The 20,419-nt window shown below is 49.1% G+C and overlaps 1 protein-coding gene across 1 annotated transcript; it reads right to left on the bottom strand.

The window, feature by feature from the left end:
- Positions 1–10,542: 10,542 nt before the first annotated feature.
- On the bottom strand, positions 10,543–16,370 carry LOC115403325 (uncharacterized). The gene is made up of 3 exons (XM_030112185.1): positions 16,178–16,370; positions 14,145–14,833; positions 10,543–11,969 (listed from the first exon to the last, which is right to left on the bottom strand). The coding sequence occupies exons 1-3, from the start codon at positions 16,368–16,370 to the stop codon at positions 11,682–11,684; spliced, it is 1,170 nt and encodes a 389-aa protein (XP_029968045.1). The 3' UTR covers positions 10,543–11,681.
- Positions 16,371–20,419: the final 4,049 nt, after the last annotated feature.

Genomic DNA, 20,419 nt, shown 5'->3' with positions numbered 1-20,419 from the left:
TGACTGCCCACCACCCATGTCCTAGTGAATTATGATTATTGATTTGTTTGGATTATCGTTTGGTGTGAGTGTATTAGGAAACCCTTCTTTTTAACGATTCCTTTCTCTTCCCTCCCTTTCAGAGGCTGAGCGTGGCGCTGGTGGTGCAGGTGTCCCCGGGTGGCGGTCTCCTTCCTGTGTGACGTGTGTGCACCCCATAGTTTGAGTGTGTTCATCTTTATTTGGTGTGAAAGTGCTCACGTGTGTCTGGGGTGATCCCTGAGACCCTCTTTCCCTTCACACACTGTGCCCCCAACGGTAAGCCAGCCTCTGTTTGGGCTCCCCCTTCTTTCCCTCCATTTTTAGGGTATGAGTGCGATTTCAAGTATTTAATAAAAGATTATTTTCTGAACGGAACCACGTCTCCTGCTGCCTTAGTTCCGGACCTGGGTGCTGTAAGGGGCACCTTATGATGCACATATTTCCCTGGGTGTAACTCCCAGGGTGGTGTTGTCAGGCCCCGTGGTGTACAGCATCAATTCAACAATCAATACTGTACACCACTACACAATTTCCCTTCCCGTTGCCACATTAAAAACTCCTCCCCTGCGCTCTGCGTCCAGCTGGAAATTAGATGAACAAACACCAGATCCTGTCCAGATGGCTGCACAAATGATATATCTACATAATAGATATATTTGGATTTATTGAGTTTAAAGGGACGTCTGTGTCGGAAGCTGTAAATAGTTTCTTAAAAAGCAGCAGCCAGTATATCTGTACATAAACTACACATTCCTGCTGTTATAGAGGTGCTTGATAGATCAGATTATTTTGATAAGTGACCCATTGCCTGTTTCCCTTTCTTTTCTTCTCTTCTTTATTTTCATTTTTTGTTGGGGGTGGGATCTTGCATTTTTTTTCATCTTGAAGTTATAACATTTGAAGTTGACAAAAACTAATAAATTTTACAGACACATCCCTGCAATTAAGTAATATTTAGGTATTTGGACCTTTCCAATTTTTTTCCCCTCGAATTACCAATGACAGCTACAATGGGGGAAATAAGTATTGAACGCATTAACTGTTTTGTCATTACATTTATTTCCAAAGATGCAATTCATGTGACATTTCTTCCAGACACTGGTATTAACTCAAATAATCCACACATGAAAAGAAATCACAACATTCAAATCCATAAATAGTGATTATGTGGAATTAAGTGCAATAACACAGGAAAAAAGTATTGAACACACCATGGGAAAGCTGTATAGTTTGTCAAGGAAAGGCACCATACCATCTCACACCTGAAAGTAATTAGTCTTTGTACTTCCTATAAGTGCAAACCAACATCAGCTGGGTTAGTGCTAATTGATGGCCCTATAAACAGGTTGTTTTTTCACCAAGTAGTCAAACAAGACACATCTCATGATGGGTAAAAGCAAGGAGCTCTCTCAAGACCTTCGCAGCCTGATTGTTGCTCAGCATCAGAATGGAACTGGTTACAGACTTATCTCAAAGAATCTGAGTATTCCAGTAAGCACCGTTGGGGCCATTATCCGCAAGTGGAAGAAGCATCACCTTATCATCAACAGGCCGCGCACAGGAGCTCCTCGCAAGATTTCTGACCAGGGAGTCAGAAAGATGGTCAGAAGAGTTCTCAAAGAGCCAAGGACCACCCGGAAAGCACTCCAGCAAGACATGTAGGCAGCAGGTACAAGTGTTACAGAGAAAACGATAGGCAATGCACTCCACCGCCATGGCCTCTATGGACGCTCAGCCCGCAAGACTCCGTTCCTCAAAAAAAGGCATGTTGAAGCTCGTCTAAAGTTTGCTAAACAGCATCTGGATAAGCCTGTGGAATACTGGGAGAATGTTGTCTGGTCAGATGAGACCAAAATTGAACTTTTTGGCTGTCATACTACACACCATGTTTGGAGGAGAAATGGCACTGCACATCACCCAAATAACACTATACCAACAGTGAAGTTTGATGGTGGAAACATCATGGCATGGGGTTGTTTCTCATCTCGTGGTACTGGCAGACTTCATATAATTGAAGGAGCAATGAATGGAAACATCTATCGGCAAATTCTTGAGATGAACCTCCTGCCATCCACCAGGATGATGAAGATGAGACGGGGCTGGACCTTTCAACAGGACAACGATCCGAAGCACACGGCAAAGTTGACTCTCGAATGGTTTAAAAAAAAGAAAATCAATGTGTTAGAATGGCCCAGTCAATCACCTGACTTAAATCCGATCGAACATTTGTGGAAAGAACTAAAGATAAGGGTTCACCAGAGGGCACCAAAGAATATTCAGGATTTGAAGACAATCTGTGCGGAGGAATGGGCAAAAATCACACCTGAGCAGTGTGGGCGATTAGTTCATACATACAACAAGCGTCTGGAAGCAGTCATTGCAAACAAAGGCTTCTCCACAAAGTATTAAACGAGTCTCAGATAGTGTGTTCAATACTTTTTTCCTGTGTTATTGCACTTAATTCCACATAATCACTATTTTTGGATTTGAATGTTGTGATTTCTTTTCATGTGTGGATTATTTGAGTTAATACCAGTGTCTGGAAGAAATGTTACATGAATTGCATCTTTGGAAATAGATGTAATGACAAAACAGTTAATGCGTTCAATACTTATTTCCCCCATTGTATATGTTTTGATTTATTTTTGTATAAACTATGTGTTAAAAGCACACTTTTCAGAAAAAAAATATATAAAACACGACGCAGGAAATTTCTCAGTTGAAAGGAATCAGATTTTTGACAAAAGGCTGAAATGTGAATGTATTAAGAGCAGAATTAGGATTTTTCATGTAGTGAATGGTTTAAATTGTACTTTGACCTCTGAACTGTATTTCAAAGCAATTAATGACCTGGTTTAGTCATGGTTTAGCACACTTACCACAGACAGATGGAAAGGCGCTCATCAGGTAGAATAGAGCGCCTGTCGTTGGTGTCCTGGTACGTGATGCGAGCGCCGATGCGGGACAGCAGCTCGTCAAACTGGGCCCGGGAGAGGCGGAAGTACTGCTGAAAGCGTCCTTCATCCTGGCGCAGCTCCTGGAGTAAATGGTGAAAGTCACCATACTCTGAACACCTCTCCAAAATATTATGAATCCAGATACGTGGCCTGGACTCGCGATGACGACGTTGTCGGGCTTTATTTAGCAAATAAAGAAAAGCCAATGTTTCGATCTCATCTGCCATTGTCGAAAAGACCGCCGGCAACAGAGACGCGAATTCAGCGGCAGCCGCTGTTGGGTCACAAAATGCACATGCGGCCGACCAGGGGCGAATCGCGCCGCGCTATTCGCGTCCGGTGTAAACGCACCATTAGGCCTAGATAGTGGTGAAAATGCTTGTGTTTTTATTGTGAACCAGGACTGAAGCCGTTCATGATATATGCACTGTTGTTTCTTTCTCCATCTCTTTCTCTCTCCTCGTGCGCTCCCGTGCGCACCTTCACGAGCACTCGCTTCCTCCTCACAGATCAGACCCGCAAGATACCGGCTAGTCGTGCATCTGTGCGTGTGAGATAGGAAGACAGGCTCATCTTTCTCCGCCTTTCCTCTTTACTAATCCGAGAGTAGAAGGTTGAACCAGCGCGGTAGACCTCGAGTCGAGAGCACGCACGCGCGCTGCTCGCCCGCCCGCTCTCCCCCTGTAACATACTGACTCCAGAGAGCGCTGTCGCAATGTGAATGTGTACTGAAGTGTCGCGAGATCTGTACGTACGTGCGGGATTCAACATGGCTGAGTAAAGTGACCTGACTTCATTCATTCTCATGTGGTTATTTTATAAAGATTAGTCTACAGCCAGAGGGCAAATACAACATGGTGTCAGAGTAGAGGCTCAAATACCCACCAAAAAGCACAGGATGGACGCATACGGCATTCCAGCGCCTCGGATGGACTCGGACTCAGCCAATTTACCGGAGGCACGGCGGCGTTTCAGACAACAGACGGAGCTGATATTTTCCGACCCGGTCCGTGAAAAAGAGGAGGCGGACAAATGCAGCTACCTGCTTCTGTGGATCGGGGAAAAGGGACAAGATGTCTACTCCACATGGACACTCACAGCTGATGAGGCAAAGAAGCTCCAGACATATTATGATCGGTATGCTGCCTACATCACGCCCAGGTCCAACCCCATTTACGCCAGGTACCGCTTCCATGAGAAAGTACAAGCCCCGGGTGAGTCCTTTGATCACTTCGTGACGGATTTAAAACTGCTGGTGAAAAACTGTGGATATCCAAATGGAGACGAAATGGCCCGTGACCGCATTGTTTTTTCAACAAATTCACCGCGAGTCTGTGAAAAGCTGCTTAACGAGGGGGCGAACCTCACGCTGGAAAAAGCAATAGACATCGCGCGTGCACATGAGCTGGCTCAGTCCCAACTCAGAGAGATGACAGGAGCAACAGCTAAAGACAAGACAGATGTTGTGCATGCAGTGAAACAGAGACAAAGCACTCCAAAATATGCTAAAGCCAGCAGCTACAAGCAGACAGACAAAGAATGCTTCAGATGTGGAGGCACACACAGTCCACAAGAGGTGTGTCCTGCAAAAGGTAAACAATGCATGAAGTGTAAAAAATACAACCACTTCGCCAAAGCATGTAAAGCCAAAGTCCCAAGTGCATCAAACCCACAAAGGCGACCCATGCACGCTTTGGAGCAAAATGATGAAGAGGAGCAGTGTGAACTCTATATTGATAGTATCACAACTGTAAACACAAACAAAAGCAATGTCCAGGCCGATGCAGACATACAAGTGGGACCAAAGAAGGAAAAAGTGCAGTTCAATATCGACACAGGTGCAGAAATCAATGCCATTCCAAACAGTCTGTACAATAAGCTGTTCAAGACTATTCCCTTGACTCCGCCAACACAATCCATCACAGCCTATGGCGGAAAGCCTTTAAAGGTGTGTGGCATCTTCAATCTCACATGTGAATACAATCATCACAAAACCAGACTCGACTTTCACATCATTGATGCAAAAGCAACACCTTTGTAGGGCTCAGCGCCAGCCTGGAACTGAACCTCATCAGGCTTGTCATGGGTGTGAGTGAAAGCAAAGCAAACATTGACAAATGTAAAATCTGTGTCCAACAGGTCAGCTACTTCGGCCACACGCTCTCAGACAAAGGGGTCAGCCCAGACCCACAGAAGATCAAGGCCATACAAGAAATGGAGCCACCGCAGACCAAGTCCGAGCTGGGGACTGTCCTTGGGATGATCAACTACTTGGCCAGATTCATACCTCACATTTCAGAGGTAAACGCACCACTCAGACAGCTGCTGAAGCAAGACAGCGAGTTCATCTGGGATGCCATCCATGACAGGGCGTTCAACCAGATAAAAGAACTGATCACAAACCACCCAGTTCTGGCATACTTTGACCCTCAGAAGGAGCTCACACTCCAAGTGGACGCTTCGAAATGCGGCTTAGGTGCCGTCCTGCTCCAAGACGGAAAACCAGTTGCCTACGCATCCAAATCATTGAACAGCACAGAACAAAACTACGCCCAAATTGAAAAAGAGCTGTATGCCGTGTTATTTGGATGTAAGCGCTTCCACGAATACATGTATGGCAGTTATTGTGGAATCTGACCACAAGCCACTGGAAGCAATACTCAAAAAGCCACTCGCTGCTGCTCCACCACGACTACAAAGGATGATACTGCAGCTCCAAAAGTATAGCATCCACATCACACACAAGCCCGGCAAGGAAATACCAGTGGCGGACACCTTGTCTCGGAAGGCGATCGAGTACAGTGATGACAGCATATATGAAGGCATGGATGCACAAATACACACGCTCATGAACAACATACCAGTGAGCAACAACAAACTTCAGGAAATCAGAATGGCCACTGCACAAGATGTCCAACTCACAACTCTCAAACAAATCTCAAAGACAGGGTGGCCCGACAGGCGCAAGCAATGCCCACCACTCATCCAGGAATTCTGGAACCACAGGGATGAGATTTGTGAAATCAATGGCATAATGTTTAAAGGAGAGAAGATAATTGTTCCCCAGAGCCTCAGAAAAGACACGCTGGACCGCATCCACATGGGTCACATGGGCCAACAGATTGAAACTCTGGTAGGACAATGCAGCATATGCCAAGAACAACGCAGTGCCAACCCAAAAGAGCCGCTACTGTCGCACGTCATCCCGGATCAGCCATGGCAGGTGCTCGGAACAGACTTATTCACATGGAATGGACATGACTACATCACTGTAGTCGACTACTATAGTCGCTACTTTGAAATGAAAAGACTGAACAGCTGTACGGCATCTGCCGTCATCGCCAAACTCAAGGCAGCATTTGCACGTCACGGCATTCCTGAGCATGTCATTAGTGATAACGGGCCGTGCTACAGCGCAGAAGAATTTCAACGCTTCGCTCAAACTGGGACTTCATTCACACCACCACCAGTCCAAAATACCCTCAGAGCAACGGTCTCGCTGAAAAGACAGTGCAAACCGCCAAACGCATCCTGAGCAAAGCTAAAGCTGATGGCAAGGATCACTACATTGGGCTTCTGGAATACAGAAACACACCTGTCGACAACCTTAAGTCCCCTGCCCAGCGGCTTTTGAGCCGCAGACTACGATCTGTTCTCCTACAACACCCAAGCAGCTCCAACCCAAGATCACTCCCCAGATTGCTGTTAAAGAGCGCAGAGCAGCATGCCAGCAGCGTCAGCAGCTCTACTACAACCAATCTGCCAGAGCGTTGCCACCACTACCAGCAGGAACACACATCCGGTTCCACCGGGATGACGGTTTATGGCAACCAGCTAAGGTGATATAACCAGCTCACACCGACCGGAGCTACCACATTGAAACCAAGGAAGGTCAGCGTCTTCGGCGCAACAGACGCCACCTGCGTGCTACCAAAGACACTTGCGGTACAACTGCAGAACGCCAGCCTGCACTGCAGGTCTGTGATGATCGACCAGAACCGGCCCACGTTGAAACCATTCCATCTCAGGGCCAGCCCAGTTACATCACAAGATCTGGTAGAGCTGTCAAGCCAAGAGAAGTTCTTGATCTCTAAATTAAAAGAGAAAAAAGATGTTTGTACTTGAAACAAATGTTATAATGTGCTGATGTTAAATGCTGCATTTCAATGGAAAAGTTCCCATATTTGCTCTGGTAATTGTTTTAAAGCCCTTTAAAGCACTTTATATTGTTCATAAGCAGGTCATTATATTGCAAAAAGTTCTGAAAAGCCATATGTACTAAACACATTTACACATGTATCTTTTATTGTGTGCCTTATACATACAGGTATGTTTTTTGTTTTTCTTTAAGAAGGCGGATGTAACATACTGATGCCAGAGGGCGCTGTCGCAATGTGAATGTGAATGTGTACTGAAGTGTCGAGATCTGTACTACCTGCAGGATTCAACATGGCTGAGTAAAGCGACCTGACTTCATTCATTCTCCTGTGGTTATTTTATAAAGATTAGTCTACAGCCAGAGGGCAAAAACAACACCCCCCTCGCTCTTCCTTCTCCGTCTCGCGTGATCTCGTCTCACACCCCGCGCAGCTGATCCGCGCACTGCCCACCAAGGAGAAGGTCCGGAGAACCCCCCTCCCCTCCTCTCTCTGCCGCGCAGGCGTGCAGACGGTGGTTCTGCACGTGCGCACAGGCTCGTGTCACCCGTCCTGCTCGGCCAGAACTCCGTTCCCTCATCCTCTCTCTCTCTACCGCGCATGCGGACACCCACATGCCGACTCGTCAGTGATCCGGACGCCCGAGTGACCCAAGTCACGCCTGCTTCGTGAGTGACTCAGGGTCGACTCCTCCTGTCGCTTCGGGTGGCCGCTCCGCCACACACACACCCACGCTCACACCCACACTCACACACCCCTCCTCTTCCTCCAGGAAGAGGGACCACACAGCCGACCCAATCGGGCCACACTCCGAACGGGTTAACACCCTCCTTGTGCGTCTCCAGACGCTCACACACACAGGCACGCACGCACACACACACACACACACACACACACACACACACACACACACACACACACACACACACACACACACACACAACTTGCAAGTTTTGAATGTTCTGTCTTGTTGAATAGATGTGTTATTTAGTAATAGACATTGTTAATAAACGCTCATTAACTGAACTGAACGATTCATGCTTCTCTCTTTTGGTGGTCTTGTGACAAATGTCCTGGTTGTATCAGCCTGAGCTCGAACTCACACCTTCTCTGATAATTTAAAGGTTGTTTATCCAAAGATTAACTACCAGCTCAAATTATCTTTCCATCTTTGAGACTGAAAATTGGTAATGAATGTTCCTCTGACGAGGTGGTGCCCCAGAATTATTAAGTAAATAGCCAACAGGTTTATTTAATGCATAATTCACAACTTCCCTCAGCTCATTTTCTGTAATTTACCCATTTCCAGTAATTGGTAATTTGTGGCATTATTGATTAATTAATAACACCTTGTTAATCAATAAGTTAATGGTTAAATCACTCTGTGGTCTACTCCATTCCCAAATAGCTGATTATTTAACATTATTAACGAATAAATAACCATTTATTCTGATTAATAATAATTGATGTTGGGTAAATTACTTGGTGCTTCACTTTAAACAGTTTATTACGCCGTAATTGATTGTTATTGGTGATCCACTGTGAATGACCTGCAATTATTAATTGGTAAATCAAAATTTACCCAAATTAATAAGTAACTAAATTACCTAAAGTAATCAATTACTTCCAGTAATCAATACTTTAGTAGATTATTACCAATTACCAATCGTAAACCCCAACAAATATGTGATTCTGAAGTTACTAATAATTTGATTGTGAGTGTTTATGTGCTGTTCAAATGGTAAAATATGACATCTCATCATCTATCTAACATCTAAAATGTTGCTCTGTACACAATTTTGTTTATTTGCAGAAAATTTTGAAACACAGAGATATGCAAAATAGTGGTATTCACAGATGTCCCAATCCTGTTATATACTATTGAAGACCCACTTGAATATGGATACATTTACATGATATGGATGGACATGAATAAATTAGCAAAGTGATTAAACGTAGAAATGTATTAAAGCAACACAGTTTTCGTTGATTTTGGCGGTGCCAGTGGACAAAAGCGGTAGTGTTTTGCCTGAAGAATACTACAGTTTCCTTGAGGACTAGCACGTTGCATCATAAAATGCTGCTCCCGGTGGCGTGCTGTCGGACTGAACTCGCCTACATTTGTTTCCAGTGGCTGTGTGAAGGACGGATAGTGACGAGGTGATGAATCTAATGGTGGCTAAACAATGTTATATCATGATGTGACGCATGCCGTAAAGCAGTCTGCACATTTGGAGCTTTTTAGTGTGCAGGGTTCCTACCACCCTCCTCACAGCTGCTTAGTCCAAGTGAAAGCAATACTGACGCCCTCTGGCCGTGACAGAGGGTCATTCAACTAGTTGTAAGTTGATGTATCATCACAAAAGATATTAAAATGTTTTTTAAGGTTGAAAAGTTCCTTAGTGTCGCTTTAAGACTGTTTCTATTAAATGAGTAGTGTTGTAATGCTCAATCTTTCTATTTTTGAGTGTTTGCATAAATTCTTGAAAGGTCCTGTTATGGCAATTTTATTTTAATAAAATGCATCAGCCGGCGAGTTCGTTTTGGTCTTTTTATTAAGCTGTACAGCAGGAGAAGTCACACAGTCAACAGAGTAACAGAGTGAGTTCTGCCCTCGCAGGGGCGTGCAAGCCTCTAATAACTATCTGCTGCGTTCACTCCCAGGGGCCTTGACCGCACCCAGCCGCAGGCTGGATACAGGAAGACTCCCACGAGTGCCCGCAGCTGCTACGCTAAGATTATCAGGAAAAGTAAATTCTAGACAAAGCAGTCGCGGTTCCCCACACATCGGAGTGTGGGAGCTACGGTAGACAAAGCAGTCGCGGTTCTCCACACATCGGAGTGTGGGAGCTACGGTTGTTTACAAAAAATACCTCTGTGAGCACTACAAGTGAGAAACAGCATGCAGACATGAGAAATTTCCATCACATTCCCCCCTTTTGATTAAATCAACCACGGTTTAATCAACTTCAACAGGCCCCCCCCCCCACATCAGTCAATCATCAACCCCAAATCATCAGCATCATCAACATTAGAATCATCAGAAAGGTGAGCGAACGAGGATGCAGACAGCTCAGTGGAATGAAGCAAAGTATAATGAGCCAAAGTAGCTGTGAACATGCGAGCAACCAGACAACGGACCAGGGGAATAATGCAGCAGGAGAAAACCCCCAGAATCAATAGGAAAACAGCTAGCATGCCAGCAACCTTAGTAAGCCAAGCCCGCCAGCCGGCCCCAGCCAGCCAGCCCCAGAAGTCCCATCCAGACGAGGGGACACCCGTCTCCTGAGCATGTAGTTCAGCCAGGAGAGAGGACAGCTGAGCATGGATATTAGTCATGTTATCAGAGACGTCAGGAACCCAGGTGCAGCAGTGATCACCTATGAGAGCACAGACCCCTCCCTTCTCAGCGAGAAGGAGGTCTAGGGCCACCCTGTTCTGCAGGCCCATGACACGCTCGGCCTTCTGCTCATCTGTGAGGAGATCAAAACCGTCAGTGACGAGACCGGTGAGGTTCTCCAACTCCCATGCAAGCGAGTTAATCTCATGCTGGTTACGAACGGTGCCATGCCAAGGGAAAACCCCCCCCCAGAACGCCTGCCCCCACCCTATGCGTCTCTTGTCCTCCGGAACTGCAACAGCCCGCTTCCGGAGACGACGGACACCTGGGATATCAGCAGCAGAGGAATGCACAGTCACAGCAGGAATCAAATGGGCCAAATAGCAGGTACCAGACCAGTCTCTCGGCAGATAAATGTAGGATCTATGGCCACAAACCCACACCATGTCCGTGGGACACCCATAGCCCGCCCTGCTGGGGAAGGATACGATGTCCCCTTTCAGAACAGTTTTAGCATCCCACTGGAGAAACAACGAAGACATGTTAGTAAAAACAGAGTAGTTCAAGTAGATCACAGACCAGAGCGGTGAACCACTCCACCAGGTCGACGCATGGGGAGAGGTAGCATTAGGACATGGCTGATGATCCACAGAACAGGACACATTGAGAGTGAGCGCACAGCCAACAGTGTCACCCAAATGGGAACGGGTCCGAGCAGGTTGCCGCACGCACAAGGGAGGTGGGCCAAAAGGAGAATGTAGGCCCCTGAGCTCGTAAATAGTACCTGTGTGTGCACACGTGAAATTAGTAATATTAGAAAAATGCATGGGCTCTCGGAAAGGGGTCAACGGGGGAACAGTTGCGTTCGGGTATCGCAGTGTAAGCAGGGTTTGATTTTTGCGGTAGCGGATAAAGGTGTATAGAGAATCGGAGAGGGAGACGGGATGTGGGATCAGCAGAGTGTTAGCAGGGGTAGCATGAGGCATAAAAGCACACACAATACAACTAGAATTATGCAGTCCCCGAGCTACCGCGCGGGCAGCTCTCCACCACAGGTTGTCCTGGGGCCCGGCGAGGTCCTCCACCACGTGCCCACGGTGGAGCGGAGGAGCCATCACTGCTAGCGCTGGCAGCAGCATCATCAGGACCAGGAACATCTCCATCGTTGCCTCGTGGAGGGTGGACTACCTCACACGGGAGCTGATCTCAGGGATTATTCTGCCCTGTGGCTGGGAGATCAGCTGTCGGAGCCGGCGGTGGCACCGTAAGGAGCTTACAGTGACTCGCGTGGATCCAGGTAGCTCGCTCTGCTACCTTCACGGCAGTGTGAGTCACCAGCAGGACTTGGAACGGACCGAGCCACCGTCTGGCTTTCCAGTGCTTCCTGCGGAAGTCCTTCACCAGGATCCAGTCCCCTGGGTTCAGTCGGTGTAGAGGGCCTTCAGCCGGGCGCGGAAGAGCCTCCTTCACGGTCTGCCTGATCTGAAACAGAGTCTTGGAGAGATCGGCACAATAAGACACCATGCTGCTGTCACACATATCAGTAGACAAGGCTTGCCAGCGCGGAGGCTCCAAGCCTGTCTGAGGCGGGCGCGCGAACAGTGTCTCAAATGGACTGAGACCTGTTCTGGCTCTCGGACGCATGCGCATGGCCATCAGCACAAGAGGAAGAGCTTTAGGCCACGAAAGGCCCGTGTCCTCACAACATTTAGCCAGCTTGGCCTTCAAAGTGCCATTTTCTCTTTCCACTGCTCCTCCAGACTGTGGATGATAAGAGCAGTGTGTACGTAACTGGAACCCCAATCTATTGCTGACCTCCGTCAGCGCCTTATTTACAAAATGGGTTCCGTTATCACTCGTGATTCTGGTGGGAATGCCCCACCTCGGAATGATTTCAGTCAGGAGTGCTTTGGCCACCGCTCCGCTGTCCGCATGTTTGGTGGGAAAAGCCTCCACCCATTTGGAAAACATGTCAACAACCACCAGGCAGTATTTCTTACCCTCTGCAGGAGTCAGTTCCACAAAGTCCATCATCAGGTGGTCAAAAGGGAACTCAGACGGCGGGTGAGCAGCGCTCCCCACAGGCCGGACATGGCCGACATTGTGAGCTGCACACACCAAACATGTCTTACAGTGCCGCTCCGCCACAACCGAGAATCCCCTGGTAAACCACAAAGATGTGACCTGTTGTACCATTCCCCCCTTGGAGACATGATCAACACCATGAGCAAGCTTAGCAAAATGAGGGAAGAGGCGGCGAGGGAGACAGGGACGTCCATCCGAAGACACCCACACCCCGTCAGCGAACCTGCACCCGCTTGAGGACCAAAGCCGGCGATCATCAGGCGTAGCCAGCGATTGAACCTCAGCAAGCGAAGCTGAGGGGGCCTCGGAGTCAGCAACAGTCAGCTGAGGAGCCGGAGGTGCACTCGCCGCCCGCCTGGCAGCTGCATCAGCAGCAGCGTTCCCCCTGGAGACTGAATCCGCAGAGCCTGTGTGTGCAGACCATTTCACAGCAGCGACAGCAGAGTGTAACAAAATAGCATCCAACAGATCAGAAACTTGAGATGCATTCAGGATCGGTTTACCACCAGACGTCAGAAAATTCCTGTGCTTCCACAGGACACCAAAGTCGTGCACCACGCCAAAGGCGTAGCGAGAGTCCGTGTAAATGGTGACAGTTTTCCCCCTGGAGAGCTTACAGGCCTCAGTGAGGGCCACCAGCTCCGCAGTCTGAGCCGAGAAGTGAGCCGGAAGGGAGCCGGACACCAGGGTGTCGTGATCGGAGCAAACAGCAAAACCCACCCAGTTTCTTCCGGTCACATCGCGAGAGGAGGAGCCATCTACATACAAGATGAGATCAGAATTAGGCAAAGGAGAGTCAGAAAGATCCACCCGCGGGGTGCAGACCTGTGACAAGACCTGATCACATTGGTGAGGCTCCCCATCTTCCTCGGTGGGGAGGAGGGTCGCCGCGTTAAGCCTGGTGCACCGCTGAACAGTGATGTTAGGCATGTCCAGCAAAACAGTAGTATACCTGAGCCAGCGCGCCGCAGAGAGGTGCGAGGTACGCTGTTCAAGTAGAATGACCGACACAGAGTGTGGTACCATAACAGTGAGCTGAGAATAACCCACTATGTCTCTGGATGCCAAAACCGCTTTCTCCGCCGCCGCAACAGCACGCAGGCAGTGTGGGAGCCCCGCAGCCACCGCGTCTAGCCGCGAGGAGTAGTACCCCACCGGACGAAGCAGGTCCCCATGCGCCTGTAAAAGAACAGATGACATGAAGCCATTCTTCTCATCCACCATCTGTGTGAATGGTTTGGTTGGATCAGGCAGAGCCAGAGCCGGAGCAGAGAGGAGGGCCTCCTTCAAAGCCACAAATGCAGCCTCGGCCTCCGTGGTCCACGGGACTGGTTCTTGCGCCGCAAGGTGTGACCCATAGATACACCTGGTAAGAGGGGACTCAAGAAATGAATAGTTAGGAATAAAATTCCTACAATAACCAGTCATGCCTAAGAAGGACATCATTTGTTTCTTAGTGACGGGTTTTGGAATGTTGCGTATCGCAGCAACGCGGGAGTCTGACAGCTTCCGAACGGAGCAGGAGATCACATGCCCCAAGAAGGTGACAGTGGGGAGAACATACTCCAGTTTCCTCCTGCTGACCTTGTGACCCTGCTCACAAAGATGACGCAACAATGCAAGTGTGTCAGTTTGACACTGCTCCTCCGTAGGCGCACAGACCAGGAGATCATCCACATACTGCAGAAGGACCGAACCTGGGGACAGCACAAGGGAGGAGAGAGAATCACGCAGTGCCGCATTATAGATGGTGGGAGACTCACAATAACCTTGACACAGCCGTGTGAAGGTGTACGGTTTCCCCTCGAATTCAAATGCAAACCAGTACTGTGAATCCGGGTGAACTGGAACAGAGAAAAATGCATTTGACAGGTCAATCACAGAAAAAAACGTAGCTGTGGACGGTATCTGAGATAAAATGGTGTGCGGGTTAGGAACGGTGGGAGACCTGGGGACCACCGCCCTATTCACAGCTTGTAGATCCTGAACAAATCGCCACTCCACTGGTTCACCAGGGCCCCTAATTTTTTTCACAGGAAACAGCGGAGTGCGCACTGGTGAGGAGGGGCAGGGCACAATCACCCCTGCTTTTAGCAACGAATGAAACACAGGAGTTATGCCTGCCACGGCCTCCTGTTTCAGCGGATACTGCTTCTGACAGGGCCGGAAAGAAGATTTGGGTGTGATGACGACAGGCTCACACCCCCTTGTCAGTCCGACGTCATATTTGTTTTCAGCCCACAGCTGCTTTGGCAGCGAGTCAAGGGCTGCTGCTGCGGAGGGAGAGGCACAAGGAGAGAGAGAGAGAAGTGAATCATACTGGCACTCCAGCCGCACAGTACGCTGACAGTGAACAGCACTAGGGAGTGCTTGACAATACACGCGAACTGATGAGGAGTATAAAACATGTGGGTCAGAAGTGGGCTCCCAATGTTTAGCTCTGGAAGCCTTCAGCATAAATGCCCCTAAGTGTTTCCAAGCCCGGTTCGACGGTCGAGCCAGCGAAATGTGAGGTGAGGAACCTCCCCACCCTCGAAATAAGGGACTCTGAGTCGGTGTGAGTTGGACCGAGAGAGCACAGAAAGATTTGTCCCACACCAAGCACTGAAGGATGAGTCTATCATGTGTTTGCTTAAAGAACTGCTCCTCATACTCGTCATCTGGACCTTCACGACAGAAATAAGACGTGCAGTGCAAATCTGCCGCCTCCATGAAAACTGAGGAGGGCGCCACTCTAGCCCGACATAATTCCAGCCAATGCAAACTTGTCGGTTGTTGACCAATCTTCCATTGGTACACATAGTTTGGGGTCAAAGGGCAATATTTGACCATTATGAGTGTGCTCATGTTGTCCTCCTCAGGGCCAGTGGGGGGTCCCGAAATAGACAACCCCTCAGGTCCTGACACAACCGTGAGCCTGAGTTGACACATCAGATCCCTGCCCAGCAAATTGATCGGGCATAATTTAGAGAGGAGAAATTTATGAGTGAACTGTGATCCTGTAGAGGGTGAACAGGTTAATGGAACCGTAAACCGCTCCCTCTGCTGATGTCCAGATGCCGATATGGACAGGATGGAATCCCCACTCAGTCCTGGGGCGGGAGTGAGGACACCATCCTGAATAACAGAATGGGTGGCACCCGTGTCCACCATGAAATGTACATTTTGGCCATTAACCACCAGGGTGTAAATGGGAAACTTCTTGTATTGCTCTTGTGATAGGAAGATGTGTGTGTGCATCTCATCCACATTGACCATGTGTGTGTGTGTCGTCTCAGCATCTACTGTGTGTGTGTGTGGCGTCTCGCTATCTACTGTGTGTGTGTGTGGCGTCTCGCTATCTACTGTGTGTGTGTGTGGTGTCTCACTTCCCTGTACCGCTGCAGCTGAAATATCAGCGGTGTAATCCTCCGTCCCTGGGATCGCCTCCCCCCACTCGCACCGTCAGTCCGCGTGTGGAGCTTCCTTGCCACTCTCGCGTTACTCCCGGGCCTGAGGGCATTTCTTTGCCCAGTGTCCACGTTGCCCACACAGAAAACAGCAATCCCTGTCGACCGATTGACGATATTGCTTGCGCTGGCCACGTCCCCCGCTCCTGCGACCTCCTCGTCCTTTACCCCGACCCCCCGCTGGTGGGGGTCCCGAGTACATGGTCAAGGCAGCCTTATGAAGATCAGCATCCCGTCTCCCGGCCTGCTTGTTGACCTTATCTCTGATGATGTCCTGAGCGTGGCAGCAATGCCGTCTCAGGGTTGCGAGGCGGACTTCGTGTCTCATGCCCACATACAGCTGTCGTACGAGGGCCCCCATCTCGGGTAACAGTCCGTCCACAATAGTGGCACACAAGAGCTTCTCCCAGGGTTCAGCATCATCTCCCAGCCTAGGAGGACGCTGTAGTCCAGAATGGCGATTGAAGACCTCTTCAGCTCTGTGCAGAAAATCCTCAACCAGCTCCTGAGGCCCCTGTTTCAGAGAACGCAGTGCAGCGAGATCGGTGCGGTGGGGAAACGCCGTATTTATCGATGCGGTAAGTACTGTGATGGCATTACGGAAACCCGCATTGCCCACATGGGCCCAGTCCGGATCTTTCAGACGGGCTTCATCCCCGGGTATACTGTCCCGTATCTTGGCCAGGTCACAGGGCTTCAGCTTCAGGGCAAGAATTTTCCTTATCTCCGCTCCGGTAGGTCTGTATTCTTGGCAGAACGCTGCAAATTCAAGCCCGAATTTCTGTCCATTGTCAACCGGATCAGGGAGCTGTTTTCCGTGCAGCTGAACTTCCTCTGGAGACCATGGGCGGTACACCAGAATTGGACCGTCAGCACCAGCAACTTCCACCATCGGAGCGGTCACAGTGGATGAAACCGCGTGTGGAGACGGAGATGTAGAGCGCCGCTGGCGCCGGCTGCGGGTGCCGATAGGAGACCTGGTGGGACTCGGAGTCGTAGTTGAATCCGGGGCAGGTCCTCCTCCCACAGCTCCATCTAGCAGGGGTGGTGGCTGGTCTTGAGGATGACGGCGTCGAGGGGGGTGCGAGTCCAGGTCGGGGTCCACCTTCATGGCAGCCAATGCCTGTACAGCGGGAGCATAAGGCGAGGAAAGTGAAACATCATATGTTGGCGGTACTGATTTCAACGTATTATCTTTTCTGTTTCCCACATCTCCACTCATATCCAATGCCCCCGCCATTTTGCGCATAGTCGCTTTCTTCTCTCTGTTTTCTGCTTCCGTTTTCCAAATTGTAATACACTTCTTGTGCATCTCCAGTCGCTGCACATGTTCAGGCTTCAACTTCCCCTTCGAAGTCATCATTTTACCCCATTCCGCCTGAATGTCTCTTTCGACCTTCTTTATCTGATTCACACTCAAACTGCCCCCCTCGGGGAAACCAAACCTTTCACTCCATTCTCTCACACAGACCACACACTCAGACCCATACTTTTTCGACATGTCGTTACATATTGGGGTGTCTGGAGGACTCTTCTCTTTAACAGATCTGTTACCCATTTTCAATTGGACGTCTCCAACGGCCTTTTCGCCTCTACGGTCCCAGCCCAGACCCGAGGGTGCAAAAGTGCTAAAAAAACCCTCTCCAATCTCTCTCCCACTCCAAACACTACTCTGGGAAGATTGAAGTTTTATGCTGTTATTATAGTGACCGGCACTACATCAGTCACTCGCCCTCCAACCAGTCCAATATGAAAAGAACTCACCGGGTGCTTGTAGGAGTTCCCTCAAAGGGGGAAAACCAGTTCGTGGATCCTAGCGGTGGTCCGGTCGGCAGGTGCGAACCCAGTCCCCGTAGAGTCCGTCAATGGCGGTGGGGCTGCAGCAATTTGTCCGCAGGATGGCCGATCACCGGGTCCCCGTCCCCCGCCGGATTCCACTCATAGGATCCTGTTCGTGACGCCAACTGTTATGGCAATTTTATTTTAATAAAATGCATCAGCCGGCGAGTTCGTTTTGGTCTTTTTATTAAGCTGTACAGCAGGAGAAGTCACACAGTCAACAGAGTAACAGAGTGAGTTCTGCCCTCGCAGGGGCGTGCAAGCCTCTAATAACTATCTGCTGCGTTCACTCCCAGGGGCCTTGACCGCACCCAGCCGCAGGCTGGATACAGGAAGACTCCCACGAGTGCCCGCAGCTGCTACGCTAAGATTATCAGGAAAAGTAAATTCTAGACAAAGCAGTCGCGGTTCCCCACACATCGGAGTGTGGGTGCTACGGTAGACAAAGCAGTCGCGGTTCTCCACACATCGGAGTGTGGGAGCTACGGTTGTTTACAAAAAATACCTCTGTGAGCACTACAAGTGAGAAACAGCATGCAGACATGAGAAATTTCCATCACAGTCCACAATGTTTTAATTGTGAAGTGTCATTTTCAGCAAATGGTCTCTTTTTGTGTTTTCAGAAATCTTTTAAAGTTTCTGAATGTTTTTATTGTGATGTCACTCTTAAAGGTGCTGTAGGCAGGATTCAGCATCTCCGCCATCTTGCTTAGGTTTACCTAAGCAAGATGGCGATTTGAAACCCAGCACAGCCAATCCTGTCTTGTTTTCTCTGACATCAAACCCTTACGCAAGTTAAGCCCCTCCCACAAGAACGTGTGACGAATGCCCCTCGACCAATCACGGTTAGACCCTCAGTGGCAGAATTAAAGGCGGGGGGGGCATCCAACACCCCACTCACAGATCCCGACGCAGCATGCAGGCACCGCGCTGCTCCGCGCCTCCCCAACCCAAGGCTGGTCCATGCTTCACATGCACGCGTTTCTGTGTCCGCTTTGGAGTGTCCACGCACCATCGATGCGCACGCGCTTTCACCCATATTTCTCCCAAACTACATTTTGAGCTCAGCTGTGCGCAACGTTCAATGCAGGAACGCTGACCCACGCATCCTCGAGAAGCTTTTCCGGCACTACAGACTGTTTATCTGCGCCTTTATTACAGATTAATTAGAGAAAATTAAGCACGTACATTCTCAGTACATTATCATTAAGTATTGAAGTTTATTTAGCCTTTTTTTCTTGTTTCTGAATCGCGGGGGCGGCGCCGGAGCAATTAGTTACTTTCACTTCTGTCTGCGGACCTTCTCCTCCCTCCAGACAGAGTCTGCTCTCTCTTTCCACGAGTTTTTCACTCTTTCGGTGTCTTTAAGTGGAGCCATCAGGCTGGAGCTCCATCTACTTTCACTTTTACCGTCATGTTTTGTTTGCTGTGGCGCTCTGTGGCGCCCACGAGCTGCGCGCAACGCGGTCTCAAAATCTGGCTGCTGCGCAGACGTCCGCGGATCAGTCCGCGGGACCCTCGCGGACAGGAATTCACGGCGATTTTTACGTCACGCGGACCAACGCACAACGCGCACCCACATGTGAAGCATGTACGGGCACCGCATGCAGGCACCGTGCCGCACCGCTTTGTGTGCCGCCGCACCGATCCGCGCATCGCACGCCGTACTGCTCCGCATGCCGCACGCCGCGCTCCGCTCTGCTAAATATAGTCCGGGTCCGTATTGGATGGCGTCTAGGTCCGGATTCGGACCGCGGTCCGCCAGTTAGTGACCCCTGGTTTAAGTGATGATAGCTCCTAAAAACTACAGTGGATTGAAGGTTAGCACACATTTTCCCACACTAGAGGTGTGCACCTTCATGAAAATCACTATGAAAATTAATCCCTCAAAATGGTACCGATTTGCCCTCCGGCTCATGTACTAATTCAACACAAATGAATGGATCTTTACTGAAATTTGAGTGGTCTCGATTTTAATGTACCTGAAGTCCCTGGTAAAACTTCAAAAGGAGACAAAAACAGGAATCAGACCAAAAGCATTTAAGTTGGAGGTTTTTTTTAAAATAATCTTGCAAAAGGAGACAAGTCATATAATACAACCTGATAGAGCAGTGGTCCCCAAACTACGGCCCGCGGGCCGGATACGGCCCGCCTCCACATTTGATCCGCCCACCAGAGAGCATTTTTATTTTTTTAATATACTGTATTTTCCACACTATAACGCACCTAAAAGCCACAAATTTTCTCAAAAACCAACAGTGCGCCCTTTTTTGTGGGAAATACGGTAATAAAAACCACCCAGTTGTCAGTCCGAGCTGTTTGACTGCGCCCGCCGCGACACTGGGGGCGGCCGCGCTGCGCTGCATGTCTGTGCAGAGGAGCGTCCTCAGTCAAACTGGCTCTGATATGTCGCTTTACTCACTATTGAATACATTTCCACTGAGAATGGAACCACCTGGATCACCAATGTGTATTTCGCTCATACAGAACGTGGATAATTTTTTTCTCCCCTTTCTCCCCTGGACTGGATACTATCGCGATGTCTCCAGAATGTTCCTGTTCAGCAGTGTG

This window comes from Salarias fasciatus, chromosome 16 (assembly GCF_902148845.1).
Source record: "Salarias fasciatus chromosome 16, fSalaFa1.1, whole genome shotgun sequence".
In the NCBI taxonomy this organism is placed as follows: Eukaryota; Metazoa; Chordata; class Actinopteri; order Blenniiformes; family Blenniidae; genus Salarias; species Salarias fasciatus.
Note: the sequence above shows the minus strand (reverse complement) of the source record. Positions and strands in the feature narration are given on the sequence as shown.

Bases quoted from the DNA above. Each gene is read 5' to 3' on its own strand.
- LOC115403325 (XM_030112185.1), bottom strand. From the start codon at position 16,370: ATGGGGGCCCTCGTACGACAGCTGTATGTGGGCATGAGACACGAAGTC. The intron at 14,834-16,177 runs GTAAAGGACGAG...CTCCCTCCGCAG, and splicing joins CCCACCAGCGGGGGGTCGGG to CAGCAGCCCTTGACTCGCTG. The intron at 11,970-14,144 runs GTCAGCAGGAGG...GATCTCTCCAAG, and splicing joins TTTGTGAGCAGGGTCACAAG to ACTCTGTTTCAGATCAGGCA.